The 20,557-nt window shown below is 40.2% G+C and overlaps 1 protein-coding gene and 1 long non-coding RNA gene across 5 annotated transcripts in view; one reads left to right on the top strand and one right to left on the bottom strand.

Moving 5' to 3' along the window:
• The first annotated feature begins 956 nt into the window (after positions 1 to 956).
• On the top strand, positions 957 to 19,832 carry LOC116286078 (uncharacterized). Of its 2 annotated transcripts, XR_004195840.2 has the most exons (3): positions 957 to 1,040; positions 15,665 to 16,309; positions 18,508 to 19,832. It is a non-coding gene; the product is annotated as an uncharacterized lncRNA (long non-coding RNA). The 2 variants fall into 2 exon arrangements; XR_012065703.1 differs by lacking the exon at positions 18,508 to 19,832 and having other exon boundaries at positions 15,665 to 17,480.
• ATP8B1 (ATPase phospholipid transporting 8B1) overlaps positions 11,963 to 20,557 on the bottom strand; it is a 100,828-nt gene continuing 92,233 nt past the window's right edge. For all 3 annotated transcript variants that reach the window (XM_006205747.4, XM_072952151.1, XM_031692405.2), the window contains exons 23-28: positions 18,527 to 18,750; positions 17,170 to 17,253; positions 16,128 to 16,373; positions 15,676 to 15,814; positions 13,840 to 13,970; positions 11,963 to 12,273 (exon numbers count right to left, since the gene is read on the bottom strand). In XM_006205747.4, coding sequence (XP_006205809.2) covers positions 12,049 to 12,273; positions 13,840 to 13,970; positions 15,676 to 15,814; positions 16,128 to 16,373; positions 17,170 to 17,253; positions 18,527 to 18,750 — 1,049 coding nt within the window. In that variant the 3' untranslated portion in view covers positions 11,963 to 12,048. The remainder of the gene's footprint in view (positions 12,274 to 13,839; positions 13,971 to 15,675; positions 15,815 to 16,127; positions 16,374 to 17,169; positions 17,254 to 18,526; positions 18,751 to 20,557) is intronic.

Genomic DNA, 20,557 nt, shown 5'->3' with positions numbered 1-20,557 from the left:
TTTGTATGTTTGTTGGTTTCAAACAATGCTTCAGGTATTTTCTTTTCTCTTTTTTATTGTTTTTTGGGGGGAGGTAATTAGGTTTATTTATTTACTTTTTTAGAGGAGGTACTGGGGAGTGAACCCAGGACCTCGTGCATGCTAAGCATGTGCTCTACCACCTGAGATATATCCCCACCCAACAACCCCCGTTCTCCAGGTATTTTTCTTGCCATGAAATAATTGCTATGTCTATGACCCACACTGAGGCCAGCAGGCAGGAATATTTACTGTTCGTTTCTCAAAGGAAGGATAGCGTCTCCTATCACCAGTGAGAATCCCAGGAAATGGAAGTGGGGGAAGGGAACACAGCTCCAGGGCTACTGCAGACCAGCCCCTCTGCCCACCACCCTCAGTCTCTACCCCCAGAAATAAGAACGAAGTGGTGAGGTCGCCCCGCCTCTTTCCCAGGGCGATTCTCTCTCATTCACCTGCAGCCAGCATTGTCCTTGCTTCTGCTCGCTGTGCCTGTAGGTGGCCCGTAGTACGTGTCACCACCAGATTGTAGGTAAGATGCCATCCTAGGCACTTAGCCCGGAACCTTGCACTCACTAAGCGCTTGGGAACAATCTGTTGGGCGGACTGTCTTGTTTAGTCCAACCTCTCCCTTCATGAGCATCGCTGAAAGGGTCACCTCCAAGAACAAACTGAAGGGTGTCGGTGCTCACGAGTGAATGAATGAATAAACGAATGAAAACCTTCAATGAATGGCACTGCTCTTCTCTCCTAATCCGACTCTGGCCAGCTAGGGGCGGCCTCTTCTCGCGGTCCTCGGTGTTCTGCCCCTACGCTCGCTGAGGATTTTTCTAGTCTTGTGTTTTAAGTCCCTTCACGTCACCAGGAACCAGAAGCGAATTGAGACTCTAATACTATAATGGCCCCCCTGGGCCACCGTAGCCGGCCGCTGACTTGACCTAAAAACCGACGCCGCCATTTTGTCTCCGGGCACTTCCGCGTTTCACACCGGTTTCTCCGTCTCCGGCTCCGCGCAGTACCTACAAGTAAGCAGGGAAGCTTCCGGCTTGGGCTTGTCGCCAGAGCACTCCTTTTCCCTATTTCCGAGCCAACCCACAGGCGTCCTTAGAGCTTTCTCAGGCACTCGGTTTTTTGCTTCTCAAAACAATATCGGAGGGAGAAGAGGCAAAAACCACTGTAAGCGCCTCTAGGGTACCCTTCCCCCTCCCAGGGCCGGGAACCCGGGGTGGGGGGGGTGGGGAGAGGAGGCTAAGTGTTTGTTTAATTAGCGAAGACGTCAAGCTATCAAAAAATGTCAGTAATATTTAAAGCCGGTTTGAAATTGCAGAGCAGAAGTGGAAATTGTTAATATGAAGCTATTAAGAAACTGAAAACCTAACTTTCCTTTTCCTTGTAGAGCTAAATTTAAGCACTTAGGTTTGCTCCCGTTAGTTTATTTCAGTGATTTACAGGCTGCTTCAGGTTGGTAAACTGCTGGTTTTATCTGTAATCCAGCCCTAAAACAACAAAAGTGAATGCAATTATTTTAAAGCCCTGGTGTCCTGTAAGGAGGATGAATAATGATTATGTGCACCTGGGACTCTGAAACTAGATACCCCTGGAACACAGGGCTCTTCACTTTCTGCCTCGGTGACTGGTCAGTTTCGTTAATTTCTCTGAGCCGCAGAGTTTTCAACTGTAAACTGGTAATGATCCTCCGGAAAAGTTGCTGTGAATACAGAAATGCCTAGTGTGTGCGTGGCGTCTAATGAGCCTTCTTAATTAGGGTATCAATGGTATTGACAGTTAATCATTGTTTTTTTGTTCCGCGATCCTGCATGAATCAAACCACCGTCCAGCCTTCAGCCAGAGTGCTGGGGGCTGCAGATGGGCCTGCCGCATCCCCCACCCTCACCCCCAGTGAACTCTGGCGGTATTTAAAGAGTCTCAGACCTTGCAGATCCTTTCCACTGCCCCAACTCTCTTGAGTGCTTCAAGCCATTAAATAGGCACCCTCTGGTGGTCCTGCTTCACAAGTCAAACTTTCCATCCTCATCACCTACCCTTTCCTTCTAGTACAGTGTAAGCACAGTTGACTCATAACACGAGTTTGAACTGACATCTGGATTATTTTCAGTAATTACCTACTGCAGTACCACACCATCTGCGGTTGGTTAAACTGCTGATGGTTGACTATAAAGCTATATTCAGATCTTTAGCTGCATGGGATTGGCGCCCCCAAACCCCAGGTTGTTCAGGGCTCACTGTGGTATCCTCCCTCCTGTCTTCTGTATCTTCCTTAGTTCTGTGGTCTAATGTCCACACTCCAACCAGGGCAAACACTCAGAAACATTAACCTGACCGTTTCACTCCCCAGCTGGCAGCCTTCCCTGGCTTCCTTTTGCTCTGGGGGTCCACCCCAGCCCCCCGGCACTTCAGCAGGCTGTGTGTGTTCCGTCCTGACATTGCTTTTTAGAAGCATAGTTCACATCAGCCTGGGCTAGTTTCTTTGAGTTGTCCTGGGTGCAATTTGGGATTTGGAATAATAGCCTTTGAGAAAGGTGAAGGCAGAGTCAAACGGAGAAGCAGCTGGGGAGGCTTTCAAAGCAGAGTGAGTTGTGTTCTCTGAAAGCAGTGAGGAAGGACTGCTCCAGGTTATTTTAAAGAGCAATCATTGTATCGGTTTAGTGGGCGTTGAGGCTCCCAGGGTCTCAGAGGCCGGGTGATGATTTCTTGGTTTACTTGGGGTGGGGGGGTGTTGCTGTTGGGGCAGGTCATGAAAGTATTTTCACTCCAAGCCACAAAATCCTGAAAAATATTCCAGTGTTGGACAAACCCAGTAAATTGAAAAGAGCTCCTCTGGGTCTGCATTTACCCAAGGTGTTTGTAATGATAAGATCCTGATGCAGGTATTCTGGAAACTTGAACCATAACTCTACCTTTAGAATTACCCCATAGTGTTACCTTTATTCAGCTCTTCACTAAGCATCCACATTTATGTCAGTCACAAAATTTAAATAAGGAAGCTGAAGGTGGATGAGAATCCCAAAGCAGATGGTAACCAGAAGCTTCCTATAGGATTTCCATAGACTGGCTTTCTCATTACACAGCTTAGCTCAGCAGCCGTTTTGTAATGAACCTGCAAGGTGATTCCCATTTGGCAAATCAACCTGTAATCTAAAGGTTGATTGCTATTACTTGGGAGAATTGACGCCTGCTGAGAAATGCTGGGCTAAGGAACCCTCCCGTGTTGGCTTCGTGATCCAGATCCAGTATCTTTAATCCCTTGGTGGAAAGAAACAAACATTCCAGGGCTTGTGACAGCTCTTCGAGAACGATTGCTGCTGTTGAACAGCCTCAGGGGCCAAAGGAACATCGAAAATCTCTCCAGCTGGAGATCACAAACAGGTTATCTGGAGTGAGTGACCCTATTGTACATTTGGCAGGAGCACCCTGGGTTTTTAACTGTCATAGTTCGTTGTGAGGTTTGGATTTCTCTCCATGTTAGAATTTCCCTTCCTCTCATATTTATTGTAAACAGCTGCATTAAAATTTGACTCATGTTTTGAGACCAAATTTCTGATAATTTAAAAACTATGAGAGTTATTTCTTCCTATGGATCTTACTCCTGAGGTCATCTTAGGTGATCATTGAAATGGACAGCATAGAAGCAGATCTATACTGGTCTTTGAATCTGGAACAGACGCTCAGATTTTATTGGCACTCTCACTTATTTGGCATGACCTTAGGATGTTAGACTCTTCTAAGGTCAGAGGAAATGTATGTACATATAAATGTCCTAACAAAACACTGCTGTCCGTCTATAACCATGAACAGGAAGCCTTCATGTCTGGATTCTGTCATCCAAGGGGGCAACATAAAGAGCTGAATGTTGCTGATCTAGTGAGGAATTTGTGGGCTAGGAAGTTTCTCAGTTTGAGAGGATTTGTAACTGAAGCTGGAAAAATACCAACTCAGACTACCCATTTTTAGCTTAAGAATCATTTCTTTTTTTTGTTACTTCATTTTTGGAGTGGGTAATATATTCATATGGTTCCAAACTTTTAAAAGATGTTAAAAGTATGAAAAGATAATTCCATTTTTGAGAGTCTCACGCCTCACTTTTTTTTTCTTTAAAACAGCTTCGACATACAAATCATACACAACCAACTACACATATTTATAGAGTGTGCAATTTGAAGCCATTCCCACAATCAAGATAGTGAACATATCCATCACCCTGGAAAGTTTTCTCATGTCCCTTTGTAATCTTCCTCACACATTTCCTTGATGACTAAGTGATACTGAGCATCTTTTCCTGTGCTATATTATATCATTGGTGTATGTATATCGTTTTTTTCTCCCAGTTTTATTGCCATACGTATGTTGTGTTTTTTCTCCCGGTTTTTATTGAGATCTGATCAACATACAGAACTGTACACGTTTACAGTGTACACCACGATGATTTGATTTACATATATTGTGAAATGATTACCACAGTAAGTTTAGTTAACATCCATTGTCTCATATAGATTCAAAAATAAAAAAAAATTTTTTTTCCTTTGATGGGAGATCTTAGGATTTACTCTTAACAACTTTCATATATATTGTACAGCAGTGTTAATTGTATGTATCATGTAGAACATCATATACCTGTTACTTCTTTTTCTTGTATCTGGAAGTTTGTACCTTTTGACTGCCTTCATCCAATCCCACCCCACTCCCAGCCCCTGATAACCACAAATCTGATCTTTTTCTATGATTTTTTTAAGGGATTAACACACCCTTTTAATTTGTATTAAATATTTTTTAGGTTTAAAATTCTATGATTTTGGTGGGTTTTTTTATTCCACATATAATTGAGATCATATAATATTTGTCTTTTTCTGCTTGATTTATTTCACCTTGCATAATGCTCTCAAGGTCCATCCATGTTGCCAAAAGTGGCAGTATTTCCTCATTTTTAAGTGCTAAATAATATTCCATTGTGTATATATGGCACAATGTCTTTATCCATTCATCCATCGATGGACAGTTAGCTTGCTTCCCTGTCTTGGCTGTCGTAAATAATGCTGCTGTGAACATGGGGGTGCAGATATCTCTTTGACATAGTGTTTTCATTTACTTTGGATGAATACTCAGAAATGAAATTGTTGGATCATATGGTAGTTCTGTTTTTATTTTTGAGGAACCTCCATACTGTTTTCCATTGTGGCTGCACCAATTTACATTCCCACCAGCAGTGGACAGGGTTCATTTTCTCCACATCCTGTCCAATGCTTGTTTGTTGTCTTTTTCACAATAGTGGTTGCAACAGGTGTGAGGTGATACCTCATTGTGGCTTTAATTTACATTTTCCTGATAATTAGTGATGTTGAATACCTTTTCATGTACCTGCTGGCCATCTGTATGTCTTCACTGGAAAAATGTCTACTTTTAAGGTGTATTGTTTGTTTTTGCTACTGAGTTGCACGAGTTCTTAATATGTTTTGAATATTAACCCCATATCAGAAAAATGATTTGCAAATATTTTCTTCTACTAAGTATTGTCCTTTGCTGTGCAGGAGTTTTTTAATTTGACATAATCCCTCTTGTTTATTTTTGCTTTTATTGCCCTTGCTTTTTGTGTTAAATCCAAAAAAATATTATTGCCAAGACTGATATCAAGGAGCTTACCACTTGTGTTTTCTTCTAGGAGTTTTATGGTTTCAGGTCTTACTTTCAGATGTTTAATGCATTTTGAGTTTATTTTTGTATGTGGTGTAAGATAGTGGTCCAGATTCATTCTTTGTATGTGGCACCATTTATTAAAGAGATTGTCCTTTCTCTATTGTATATCCTTGGCTTTTCTGTGGTAAATTAATTGACCACATATGCATGGGTTTATTTATAGGCTCTCTATTCTGTTCCATTGCTTGATGTGTCTGTTTTATGTCAGTACCACACTGTTTATAATATTGTTTGAAATCAGGGAGCATAATGCCTCCAGCCTTGTTCTTTCTCAAGATTGGTTTGGCTATTCACGTCTTTTGAGGGTCTATACAAACTTTGAGATTGTTTATTCTATTTCTGTGAAAAATGCCATTGAAATTTTGATAGTGATTGCAATGAACCTGTTGATTGCTTTTGGTAGTATTGACATTTATAAAATATTAATTCTTCCAGCCCATGAGATGGAATATCTATGAATTGATTTGTATCTTTTTCAATTTCTTTCATTAATACTTTAGTTTTCAGTGTACAGGTCTTTCACCTCCTTGGTTAAATTTATTCCTAGGCATTTTATTCTTTGTGATGCAGTCGTAAATGGGATTGTTTTCTTAATTTCTCTTTTTTTTTGCTACTTAGTTATTAGTATATAGAAACACAACTGATTTTTGTGTAGAATCAACCCTTGAACACCATGGGAATTGGGGCACTGACACCCCTACACAGTCGAAACTCTCCATATAACTTAAGTTGACTCTCCACATCCATGGATTCCACCAACTGGGAGCATGTGGTACTGGACTGTGTTTTTATTGAAAAAATTTCACATATAAGTGGATTTATGCAGTTCAAACCCATGTTGTTCAAGGGTCAACTGTATTGATATTGTATTCTGCAACTTTACTGTTCTGTTTAGTAGTTTTAACAGTTTTTTTGGTGGAGTCTTTAGAATTTCCTATGTATAACATGTCATTGGCAAATACTGACAGTTTTCCTACTTCCTTTCCAATTTGGATGCCTTTTATTTCTTTTTCTTACCTAATTGCTCTGGCTAGGACTTCCAAATCTATGTTTAAGAGAAGTGGCAACAGTAGCATCCTTGTCTTGCTCCTGATCTTTGAGGAAAAGCTTTCAGCTTTTCACCATTGAGAATGATATTAGCTGTGGGCTTGTCATATATGGCCCTTATTATGTTGAGGTCCATTCCCTCTATACACACTTTGTTGAGAATTTTTATCATAAATGGATGTTGAATTTTGTCAGATGCTTTTTCTGCATCTATTAAGATGATCGTGTGATTTTCATCCTTCCTTTTGTTCCTGGCTGTAGCACGTTGATTGATTTGCAGATGTTGAACCATCTTTGTATCCCTGGAATAAATCTCACTCGATTATGATGTATGATCCTTTTAATGTACTGTTGAATTTTGTTTGCCTATATTTTATTGGGGTTTTTGCATTTATGTTCGTAAAGGATATTGACCTGTAATTTCCTTTTCTTGTGGTATCCTTTTCTGGTTTAGTATCAGGGTAGTACTGGCCTTATAAAATGAGTTTGGAAGTGTTCCTTCCTCTTCTTGTTTGTTGGATGACTGAGAAAGATTGGCATTAATTCTTTTAGTGTTTGGTAGAATTTACCCAGGAAGCCATCTGATCCTAGACTTTTTTGTTGTTGTTGGGAGATTTTTAATTACTAGTTCAGTCTCCTTATTAGTAATTGGTCTGTTCAGACTTTTTATTTCTTCATGATTTGGTCTTGTTAGGTTACATGTTTATAAGACACTGTCCATTTCTTCTGTGTTGTCCAATTTGTTGGTGTAGTAGTAGTCTCTTAGGTTCCTTTGTATTTCTGTAGTATCACGTGTAATTTCTCCTCTCTCATTTCTGAATTTATCTATTACTTGTGTTTTCTCTCTCTCTCTTTTTGGTGAGTCTCACTAAAGTCTTGTCAATTTTTTTAATAAGAATTTTTGAAAAACCAGTTCGTAGTTTCATTGATCTTTTCTGGAGTATTTTTTGGTCTCTATTTCATTTATTTCCACTCTGAGCATTGTTATTTTCTCTCTTATACTAACTTTTGGCTTTGTTCTTTTTCTAGTTCCTTGAGGTGGTGTAAAGTTAATTTCTTTATTTGAGATTTTTGTTTCTTGAGGTAGGCATTTATTTCTATGAACTTTTCAGACTGCATTTGGCATATCTTGTAAGTTTTGGTATGTTGTATTCCATTTTCATTTGTATCAAGTTTTTTTTAAATTTCTCTTTTCATTTCTTCTTTGACTCATTGGTTGGTAGTGTTATTTAATGGTCACATATTTGTGAATTTTCCAGTTTTCTTCTTTTGATTGTGATTTCTAGTTTTATACTGTGTGGTATGTTTGCTATGATTTCAGTGTCCTTAAATTTATTAAGATTTATTTTGTGGCCTAACAAATGATCTGCCCTGGAGAATGTCCCATGTGCACTTGAGAAGAATGTGTATTCTGTCCCTTGCTTGGAGATGTTAGCCAGTTAAGAACTCTTTCTCTGTTGGTTACAGTCCTGTGGGACCCATGAGCATAAACCCCACTGGCCATCAGAGCTAAGTAGGCTATCAAGGGTGTCTCTTGGGTTATAGTCACAAAAACTGGGGCACCAGATGTAGAAACCAAATGCATGTAAAAGCTCCCCTCTGGGAGATAACTGGAGCTCTGGAGTTGGGCAGAGAGGCCGTGAAGATGGCACCAACTAGGGCAGTGGGCAGGGGGCGGGATTAGACCTTAGATTTAAAAAAAAAAAAAAAGATGCTGCCTGCAGGCAGGAGCGAGGCAGAGGAAGAAAACAAAGTTGATGTCCACCAGCCTCCATTTTTGGAGAGCACCCCAGCAGGCCCCTAGATGTGTGTTGAGTCATATGCCTGCCGCTTGGGCCAACACCTTAACATAAGCACATAAGCTCCTTGCATAAAGTCTGGGTGCATCTCAGTTTCCTTCTGTACTGGGTCCTAGTATGGGTGGGTCTGAGGATGTGAGCCCTTTAAGAGCCATTTTTCAGTTTGCTATGGCCTTGTGGGGTGGTAAGGAGTCCCGTTGGCTTTCAAAGCTAGATGTTTTGGGGGCTCATCTTAGGTGCAAGTCTTAAATATTGCGGTGCCCGGTGTCAGGTTATAATTCTTCGCTCCTCGTGGAGAAGCTCTGGGGTTTTGGCACCACAGGTGCCGATTTCAGCAAGATTGTGTCTCAGCCTCTCCTACTCGAGTCAGTGTGTGTTGCTTCCTTGTTTGCCTGATGTGGAGGAGTCCCCTTAAGCTAGTTTTGTGGGGCTTTTTCCAGAGGAAATAGCAATTCTATTAATTGTAGGAACTGCCACTCTTCCATAGTGGGGTCAGTGTTTAACATTTCCATTTGCAATGGATGTGGGTTCCAGTTTCTCCACATCCTTGTCAACACTTGTTATCTTCTATTTCTTCTGTTATTTTTTTTTTTATAGTCATTCTAGTGAGTGTGAAGCGGTATCTCATTATGTTTTGATTTGGACTTCCTAATGTCTAACGATGTTGAGTATGTTTTCATATGCTTATAAGCCATTTACTTATACACCTTTGGCAAAATGACTATTCAAGTCAAGAAAATAATTTTTACAGTATTTATTTTTAAGGGCTCAACCTCCACTTTTTCCTGAGACGTGCTTAGTTTCCCTTTCAGTGTTTTGACAGGCATTTTTGTATTTATAAATGCACCAGAAGTTTTATTGCAGCCATAACTTACTAGCAGATTCTGACAAGACTTTTAGAAGCTGTCTTACAATTTTCCTGAGCTTCATTCACATCACAGGAAGGCAGCAACTGTTAAAACATATTTGGATTCCATTAGGGTACATTTTGCTATCACATTGGAGTCTCTTAAAAACCATTTTCTCCCCATCAAGTATTATTGCCGAACAGTTTCTGGTACTGAACATCGATAGGAACCTTTAGGTGGTGCTCTTTGGTTGCAAACGTTCCTCAACCAAATTACATACAGTGGTATATCCTCAGACAAAAAAATGGCCTTTAATGTTTTGTTTGTTTTCTTTAATGGACCATCTCCCAGGTCTGTCCTGGTTTTCTCATATCATTTCTATTGCAGGGGCTCATAATCTGTCCCATCTCGTCCCACCCCATTTCCAAGTGGTTGCCCTGCTGTAGACATGCACTTCTGCTGCAGAAGTAGGCTGGCTGTTGTAGAATAGCAAAGGGGGAGTGCTGAATTCCTACCTTACAAAACACCCCTAGACTACTATTCTCTCATCACCTGCTGCTAATTATACTTCCCAAAGAAGTCCCCCATCTCTGTCCTCCTGCAGAGAACCTCCTCTGTGTCGTGGTCACCACTTCCCTTACTGTCCAGGAGCTGACCATCTGTCCTGCAGCCAGCTCAGACTCAGCCCTCCTCCAGCTTCAGACGTCCCTCCTCTTCCTTAACCTGCTCTCCTGCCCTTCAGCATCGTAATTCTCCTTTGATCATTTTTCTGCCAGTCAGTCACCATGTATTTCTAGACTGTCTACTCACTTCCCATTCCCAACATTTGGTCAGGGGTTACTTTGCTTTTATGGTGTCTCCAAAGAGTTGAAGTCACTTGGAAAAACTGTCCTCTATCTCATATCCTAAGATGCACCCTCCCTGGACAGTTGCGCTTACCAACAATAAACCCATAGCATCTGCCTCTGTAGTCCGACACCCTTTTCTCAGCCACTTCACCCCGCAACGCTTAGTGCCCTGCCGTAACTTCCTTCTCAGCACCAGAGGAACCCAGTGTTCCTTTAGAAACCATGCAGGCCTAGATTCTTCTGTCATCTACCCCACTTTAAAATAAATAACGCAACTTAAAAAAGATTTTAAAAGATTGTACTTCCCAAAGATTTTACTAAAGCATTTATACAAAAATATACAATATATATTAATCTCAGATTTACAGAATATAGAAATAATTTATCCAAAGCAATTTGCATTTTAAAATTGTTGATATTGCACCCAACCATGTAAGTCTTTGACACATTTGCATTGTCAACCTTTCCCACAATTCTCAAAACAGGAGAGAAATCTGAAACTGAAAGAATCACACAAGCTAACTTTCCTTTACAAAAAAAAAAAAAAAACTTACAATTTTTCTATTTACAAGATAAAAGTTGTAAACCTCCAGAAGTTTACTTCCATAGCATAAAGAGCTATACATTCTTTTATCACACCTAGAAAATGAACTATATACATGCTGTGATTTCCTCATAGGAGTTTAAAGGAATAGATGTTGTGAACATTCACAGCCTAATGGTAAAGAACAGAATTATTGAAAACACTTCTGTATCTTTACTGAAATATGGAAACTGGTGTGTGATACACACAGAATGGGAAAGCCTCTGAGTAACTTTTACCTCCTTGAGGATAGTTTCCATAATTGCCTAAAGTTATCTCCAATTTTAAAAGGATACACTGCTAATCTTAGAAATATGGCTACCAACAGCCTTTTCATTCCAAATATAAGACAAGTGAAAGAGTGAGGTCTCTGTTCAAATCCCTTATAAAATACATATAGGGCAGGCACAAAGGTTGCTTTTCAAAAGAAAGCTTTGCAAAATATTCTGCAGTTTATCACTGATACCCTCAGTTTTTAAAAGCTTTTTTAAAAAAGCCCATACATATTTAAATGCATTTTTAAAAATGAAAGTAGAAAATAAACTCACTTGGTACTACAAGAAGGGGCTGAAATAATATACACTAGTAAGGGTAAACGTATAGAATGTGCTCTTTAACCTGGTAGTAAACCAAAACATTGTACCTATGAAATGTGAAGTAATTTTCGTTGATTGAACTGAATTATTAAACCAATATGAGAACATGAAACCATGCAGCCCATTATCAACTCAGAAAATCATCAGACCACCTTAGCTTCTAGGTGATGAAGGTTCATGAATCTTTTGTCATTACCATTATAAATAAAAGATCTTTGTTAATAAGGTAGCCTCTAGGGAAAAAAGGAGCCTCTGGGAAGTTCATGCTGACAATCCCAGTCTGAAAAATCTAATTGTAATTTTATAATGAATACCATTGGAATTGAAATATAAGACGTTTTCTAATTCTGTTGTCCTAGATTGAGACTAGGTTAAAATGTTCACTTTGAAACATAACATCAGCAGTCCAATAATAGGGCTTTTAAAAAGATCTTGGCTTTGCTATTGCAGTAGTCCAACCCAAGTAGCTTGTTACAAAGGTGATTGTCTTCAACATCCTCGTGACAAATTCAGTTTTAAAAAGTCCTGAGAGTTTCTTATTTAAAAAAACAGACATTTCCTTTGTATGACTGTCTTGTTACTGGCCACCTGGAGGGCAGTGCATCAGCTCTCCACAGTTCGCCTGTATTCTGCCGTTCCATCGGCTATGACTCCATCCAGAGGAGAGCGCTTTTTGCGGATGCTACGCCCGGAGGAAATGAGGTCGGCGTAGCCCGGCTGGTGGGAGAAAGCATAGGCAGAGCGCCGCGTAGACATGCCCCGGCGGAACACGCTCTGCCGCCGCTTCCACTGCTCTTCGGCTTTTAATCGCTTGCGATGCTTCTGAATCTACAGAAGAGGGAGAGATGGGGCAGGGTCAAAAAGAGCTGGTGGACTGAATGGAGGTAAAGGTCTGTGATGGCGAAGGGAGCCGGGTCATACTGATGGGGCACCTCTCCTAGGCTTTTTGACCCCTGCCTCATCTTGGGCTGGCTAACCATCTTCGCTTCATAGACAAGGAAATGGAGGGGGACAGGTTACGTGATATTTCCTAGCTCTCAAAGCTAGAAAAGGGAGAGCCCGGTTTCCCACTCCTAAACTAGTGCTCTTTCCAACTCATAAACTGGTACAGGTTTAAGAAAAGATTTGTTAGTTTCTTTCCTGTGTTGCTGCTGCATCCTCTTGTCAACGGAAGAGGGAGATCGAAGGGATACTGAAGCTTGCCTACCTAGCATCTGCTCTCTCTCCTTTCTGATAGAAATAAGAGTTTGTTCAGGTACCACCCTCCTTCTGGCATGTGGATGCCACTCCCAGGGGTGGGGCTGACCGATCTCCCTTGCTCCCTACTAGTCGAGGAATAGGCATGTGAGACCATACTGGCTAGTGAGAACTGAGGGATGTGTGTTGGGCCCTTCCTTTAAAAGTTCCAAGGCTCCTAAGGGAAAGCTACAGAATAATCAGTCTTTTAAAAATCTTCCCCTGGATGTTGACATGTCAGGATGCAATGCCATCTTCCAGCTGCCAGATGAAGCTAATAGTGAAAACAGTACAGGACGTGGAAAGAACCTCAGTCTCCTCAACTGAGCCTGAAGCGTAATTAGGATGTGAACAGAGGTGATACTTTACTATTAAACCATTTTGAGCCACAGCTTTCTGTTACTTGTAGCTGGAATGACTCTGCCACAAGGTGACATTCTCCTTTAAATGAATCTCCACTTAGCAAAATATTAATAATATAATTGTTAAATTGAGAAGCTAGATATATGGGGGTTCATTATTGTATTTTCCATACCATTCTTTTTTATATGTGATAATTTTTGTAATAAAAAGCAAGCAATTCTACACCAATTATATATCAATAGAAGTGGAAGGAAAAATGGAAACACAATGGTCATTTTTTCCCATGTCATTTCACATGACTGTTTCTGCAGCAAGTAAACTTGAGTCATGATATACTTATCCTATTTAAAGATACTAATAAATAAGTGATTCTAATAAGTAATACATAAAGATACTAATATAATTAGTGTTTCACCATGCCTAAAACTTTCTTCCTATTAACAGCCCACTGCTTCTGCAGGCATCAATATTTCACTCTGTGTATTCATCTGAGATTAGTGAATGGATACAAAAGTTAACCCTGGCAGCTCTTGCTGTTAGTTATAAAGTTCACTGTCTCTGACCGATGGTCTCATCTCCACGACAGCATCGGTAAGAAAGGATCATGCTAGGTTGCAAAAAATCTCAGCATGGTAAGAAAAAAAAAAAAAAAAAAAAGCAAGCAATGAGACGTAGTCATAAAAAACGTTCATACCAAACTTCCCAAGAGCTTAGAATTTTGCAGGAAAGCTGCTTTGGGGAAATGCTTTGATTTCTGCAAGAGGGACTCAGTTAGGAGAAGACTTTTTTCTATACCTTGTCACTTTCTGATGGCCAAATGGTCATGGACAGGAAACGTATGGCAATGACAGGCAGCAAGCACACAGCAACGGTCAAGATGATGGTCAACCAAATGTACGGCTGTCTCAGAGCATTTGAAGCTGTGCCTGGGAAAAACACAGAGCATGAGTCACAGGGGTCCTTTCATTCCCAAGGACATAGTTAATATTCCGCAGTCCAGAAATGGATTCTCTACAGTAAGCTTTAACAACCAGGTTGCCCTCCCCAAAACATCCCATCACTGTTCCGGGAATGAACATTTCAAAATGTCAGATTAAAGGCAGCAAAATTAGGAAGGTAAATTCTTTAGGACAAGACAAGTGTACTTTATTTTTTTCCTTTTGCATTGACTTATATACATTTGTTGACACTGCATTGATTTAAAACACAAAAGGAGGCAATTTATCCTTCTGAAGTTTTTCAGGAAGTTAAGCACTTTTTGATTTATAGTTTTGATTAGAAACTCCACATTTTAAAAATGGGCATTACCATTTGTGGTAGGTAAGCCTGGTACTAGATGTTTTATACAGATCATGCCATGTAATCAGTTCTGAGAGATGAGTATTGCCCTCTTTATGACATAAAAAAACTGAGTTACGGATAAGTAAAGAAATTTGCCCAAAGTAACAGAACAAATTATGGCAACTCCTGAATTAAAACCCACATTCATCTGACTAGAGCCAGGCTTTTTCCACTGCAATTCAGCTTCTAGTTTTTTTATGTTAGAGGAAGTAACAAATTCAGTTCTCTAATACAACCAGGTAATCATATATATACTACTCAATTTTAAAACTAGAGCCAAATTTGTCACAATATTTTCTACCCTTACACCATGAATTTATAAAAAGAATAGCCTTTGTTTTTTAAATGTGGTTTTTGTACTGCTAAATGGGTTTAAAAAAATACTCCCTGTAGGAATACTCTAAGTAACTGGTTACTAAAATTTTAAAACACAGAGTTAGTAAAGAACACAATCATAAAAAAGTGAGCTCGGTCCCAAAAAGAAGAGGGTTACCACAGCAACTGTCTTTTATAACCCAACAACTGGTCATAAAAAAACAAACAAAAAACTAATCTTTTACAGGGAAATGAGTTTATGGGGATTTTTTCCCCCCACTGTGAATCCAAGCTACTCTATCCATAATAAGTTCATAAATTCCAATTTGTGCTATTTATAAATTTATGATATTTATCAGTTCAAATTCACTCGAGCATTTTGGCAGTTTGTCACGTATTTTATACAGCTGTAAACTGTTTTCCATAAGTTTACTTATTGCTCTGCATGTATACTTCCAATGATGTAGTCAACTATGAGTTCTGGAATTCCATCATATGGGATTCATAGTTTGTTTAGCTAATTTGATATTCTTAGGTCTTTGGGTTATTTTCAATTAAAAAGAAAAAACAACAATTAGAAACATTGTAGTGATACAGTCTTTATACATATTACCTTTCCAAAATTTGGTGTTTTTTAGCTTAAAGTTCATTATGTATTTCCAGGTAGTGTTTTAGAAAGGTTAAACTATATTATAGTGTTACCAGCAATACATATAGTCTCAATTTCCCAATAACCTATCAATATTAGGTTTTATGGAAGAAAAAAAAGGCACAATAACTTTAAGTTATTCTAATTCTCTTTCCTCCCATCATCACCACCCTTCCAGTGCACCACTACCATTCAGTTTCTGGTCAGGATGTTAATTTTAATGAGCAGTAATTTACACTTTATTTTTACTTACTTAGAAGTTATGTCAGAATCTAAGCTAATGACATTTTCTATTCATTTATTTTTGGAATTTAGAAAATACCAACCTGTAAATTGAAATGCAGATGGAAAGAGAACATGTATTCCAGCACTATGAAAGTCAAACATGATGCCAAAGTAAAGTGCAATGCTTCCAAAAATTGAAAAAGCATTCACAAAAGTCCAGTAAGAAGTATCCAAGCCAATCTGTTGGGAAACCAAAGAAAAACAGAGCACTCATTTTGGGGAGTTAGCAAGAAATAAAGGATCCAGGGATTCTGAAAATAGAATTCAGCAATTTAGGCATGATTTGGCTTAAATACTGAGCAATCAAACTATCCTTGGCTCAGGCAAGAAACAGGAAATGTGCTTGGTATAAGGGATGAAAATAGCATTCATTCATATTTGTAAGCGGCAGAGGCTCGCGTGGAGGAAAATGGGAGCCAGGAAGATGCGCATGCTGGTCTCCCTACAGAAATACGGGTACCAACAGATACTGAAAACCGTCGATTTCGCGTACCTGGAAATTGACTGTTATTATAAGAGCAGAGGCAATCGTGACAGCAAAAGACTGGTAGTCTGAAGGCGCCTCTCCATCCTGTCCCACGGTTTGCAGATAAGCTCCAAGAGGTATGAAGAAGAGGATCATTGATGTTAAAACTCCATGCAACAAGCTTACGAAGAATCTCCTGTAGTTGAATAGTAAGTCTCTCTGTCCAACCACATATAACCCAGGGAAGCGGAGGCTCAGTTTGTCACTCACATCCTTCAGGGGAAAACAGAAAAATTAAGAGTTGTGTGCTGTCCACCAGTATCAAAGAACTCAGAGATACATGACAGCTTCTATCTCACAAGGAGTTTCAACTTGCTAAGTTTTAGGAAGGCAAAAACTAAACAAGGTGATAAATCCTGAGTAAGTTCAGTATTCAGAGAACCACCTCATTACTGTAGTCGGTCCACCATTATTTGATATTTAATTCTGAGAGAGACTAGGTAGAAATGTATTATTTTGCCACTTACAGAAAGCAACTTAGTAATGTTTAGGAAAAAAGTACAGGGAGCCTGTTTTTACCTCCTGAGAGAGTATGCTGTTTCTAATTTTGGGGGGAAGCATTTTCACATACAAGTTGATGAGTTTATTCCAAATTATTATTTTTGTTCACAAGAGCACTTTCTCTAAGAATTGCTACTAGGAAGAATGTGGACTAATTTAGGAATTAAACACATAAGTTTGGGGAAGTATTAAAATAATTGACTTTTAAAATGTGTAAGTGATTATTATAGAAACATACTGTTAGGTATCTTAACAAGAAAGTCTTAGTGTCCAAAAGGAGTATAATGAACTCTTTTGTCAATGAATTCAACCCAGGCACAGAAATCCTCTTTTCTTCCTATAAAAGCAAGCAGCACCGCAGTTACTCTTGTTGCCTGACAGCAGAAATAACATAGGGTTTACTCAGAAAGAAGTGAAAACCAAAAGAATGCACTGAAATGTTCGCTCTGAACCTCTCGCGCAGGCAGGCAGCTGTCCAGACGCGTCCCTCTGGGCGCGGGGCTCCTACCTGGTCGAGCAGCCCCATGAGGAGGACGGGCAGGCTGGAGTACAGCAAGTTGTACAGGGTGATGAACCAGTCCTCGTAGGCAGTCTGGGGGGAGACAGGGTCTGTGTCACCGACCAGGAAATGCCTGCCTGTCTAGTCAGCCTACCCTCTGAAAGCAGGGATGCGCCCCGTGAGAGCAGACACCCCTCCGCGACACCAGCAAGAGCAATGAGTTTGTTTTTACGGAATGGGGAGAATCAAAGGGCTTTTTCCACAGAAACTACTTCTCCCCCTAAAATAAATGGTGAAGTATACGCCAAAAGTTTGTGGAAAAGGAGTCCGGTCTATTTTACTGCTGCTGGAAAACAAATCAGTGTTCTTCCTTTTAATTAATTAGATTACACACAACTGGTTCAGAAGCACGTAAGTACCACTCACCTTGCTTTTACCCTGCCAGTCCAGCATTCCCATTTAAACACTTTATAAAACAGAATTTGAATATAAGAAAGATGCTTCTGAAAGGGATAAGCAAGGCTGTGCACAGACCAGTCGTCTGGATGGGATAGAGGAAACCGGGCTCACTTGGCGCCAGCAGTGATTTACAGTCCTGCACCAAACTGGAAGAAGGCCCCAGCCCTGCTCAAGGTCACTCCTGGCCTCCTCTGATGCCGTTTGTCTGTGGCACAGCGTCAGAGAGGTCTGGACAACCACAGGCACTGACTTAGGTTCATTTGTTACTAATGGTATTTTTCTGCTATATCACCATTTTTTTTAACATGTTAGATATGCCCCCCACTTCCATTTCAGCAAAAATAAAAATAAACCAACAACAAATGGAGATGTGATAATAGATCTGTTATCATCCAAAACTTACATAATCCCTTCAGCCTTGGGCACAATATAATTTTATACTTAAAATTTGAACAGTTGGTTCAAAGTTGAACAGTTGTCACTATCCTTTAAAAAATTTTTTTTAATTATTGTTTTTTTAAATGGAGGTACTGGAGATTGAACCCTGGACCCTCGTGCATGCTAAACACATGCTCTCCCACTGAGCTGTACCCTCCAACTGTTGTTATTCACTATTCTTAATGGCAAGGTAACTTAGGAAACCTTAAGGTGAAGGCAAAAACACATAAACATAAAGCCAATAGAACAGAAACAAATCCTACCTTCTTTAAACATATTTTGCCTTTAAGTACCAGAAACTTTTTAGAAAAGCAATCCATAAACTTAATTAGTCTGTGCTTCAACTATAAAGAGAGAAAGCACCAAAGCTGCAAATATGGAGGGAAAAAATACATTTTTTTTTCAGAAGTAGTTGTATTCATGCTAAGAGGTCTACTCCTATAATAACAGGACGACGATGATACGTTACCTGTGCAGAGTACCCATTGAAGAAGGAGTACCAGAAATGAACCAAAGTAAATGCAAAGTTTTTATAGAAGAAGTATCGCAGGAACTTGCACATCCTTATGTAAGACCACCGGCCGTGCACCAGCAGCAGTCTCTGCAGATATCTGAACTGGGCAAAGGAGTAGTCACTTGACATGACAGCTTGCATGCCTTCCTGTCCACTTATTCCAACACCAATGTGGGCAGCTGTGGGGCCGAGGGAGAGGATACTGTGAATCATAAGCTTATTTTGGGGCAAAACATTGAGATGATAAAAATGTTTAGTAGCAATACAGGAAAGAAAAAAAACATTCATGAAACAATACATATGGAAACTCTTGCTCACCATCCCCTACCTTCAGCTTCTGAACTCAACTCAAAGTCAGAGGAACAAGTTGCCAAACAGAGCACATGGTTGAGCCTTCATAAATATTTGTGAAAGGACCTCAGGTGAGTGGTAAATGCCATTTGGATTATCTGCCCAGCTCATAAGCCATCCTTCCCACCCACAAGGTGAGTCCCAGGTACCCATGTGTACCCTGTGTCCCTGCCTCCCTGGCCACAGCTGAGTCAGCCAAGAGCAGGTATATAATCTGGTAGATACTATGAACTGGCTCTTAACCTTCATTCTCCCCTTATTCTAACTGGAGAGGTGGGAAAGCAAATAAAAAAAAACGCTACATCGCTCAGACTCCTTTGCAGCTGGGTTCTTTGTGAATTCGGTTCCACTGTTTGGACTCACTTGTGACTTGGAAGCAGAAGTGAATCAGAGCCCAGCATCTCTTCCCATTCTGACATTCTGCAGCAGAATTCTTATCCATTCTCCAGCTGCCCAAATGTTGATAAACCACTGCGAAGGCTTCTCAATTGAAAAGCTCTTCAGAGGAGCCTCAAAGCTAGAAGCTTCTCTGGTGAGTGACACAGACATTACAAAGCCTAAAACCTGCTGCTTCAGTCCCTCCAGAATTTCATGGGAACCTAGTCCCTTGTATTAATCACTTCCGGCTTAAAGTACCTAAAGAGGTCTGTTTCCTGTATTACACCCTGGCTGATAGAAAACCTGAGCTGGGCCAGTCGCTCTTGGCATTTTGGAATTAGGATGGGATGGCTATCCTTCTTTCTGGGGGGCAGAGAATAAAGTAGTTTAGAGAGAGGGTGAGAGAGACAACAGACGCTGGGTTCCTGTGTAGCACCAGGTCCTGGTTCTAGCATTTTCCTGAGGCCTGGCTTCTTGAGCAGCACAAGACATATCTGTATCTTAAAATAAATTTCTTTTTGTCTTAAGCTGACTTCGGTTGTTCTCCAGTACTTGCAATCAAAAGTGTTTTAGCTCAGATACTATTACACTTTCAAAGGCTTATTCATGGCCAGCTGAGACCTTAAGACACACAAGTGTTTTCTGGTTTTTTGGAGGTGGGGGGGGCGGGTTTCCAGAATGGATGAAAAGGAAGGTTCCAATTTTATCCATCCTTCTAACAGTCATTAAATCATATGCTCAACTTAGAGAATTATGAGTTTTATCTAGATCTTAAGAATCTTAGAAGTGAAGACAGGTAATGAGATCATTTTAAGAACTTGTGTTGGAGAACACAGCCTGTCATTAGGCAGACCTTGAGACAGGTCAGCCAGCAATTTCCATGTAAAAGAGGCTCCAAACATCCTGCCCCAGTTGCAGAACACAAGGTCTGGCAAATTCAAAACTAACGCAGTGACTTGTTCAAAACCTAAGGTTTTAATAATACTTCGCAATTCTAAAAAATAGAATAAACTACATCTCAATATTTATGATCTCTTTCAAAACACATAAATAGTTCTTAATGACCAGTCATGGTTGCCAAACTGCTCTTTCCTACCAAACCACGGACTTCTTTCCTGAACAAGCAGCAGGGAAATGCTGAGGTTCCGTCAGAGCCAAGGAAGAGGAGCCACTGCCCCAGGCCCTGACATTCCAGTCCAGCCTCTGCTGAGCTGACCAAGGACAGAACATGAAGTGAACAGTGCCACGGTTCACAGG

This window comes from Vicugna pacos, chromosome 30, assembly GCF_048564905.1.
Source record: "Vicugna pacos chromosome 30, VicPac4, whole genome shotgun sequence".
NCBI classification, from domain to species: Eukaryota; Metazoa; Chordata; class Mammalia; order Artiodactyla; family Camelidae; genus Vicugna; species Vicugna pacos.
Note: the sequence above shows the minus strand (reverse complement) of the source record. Positions and strands in the feature narration are given on the sequence as shown.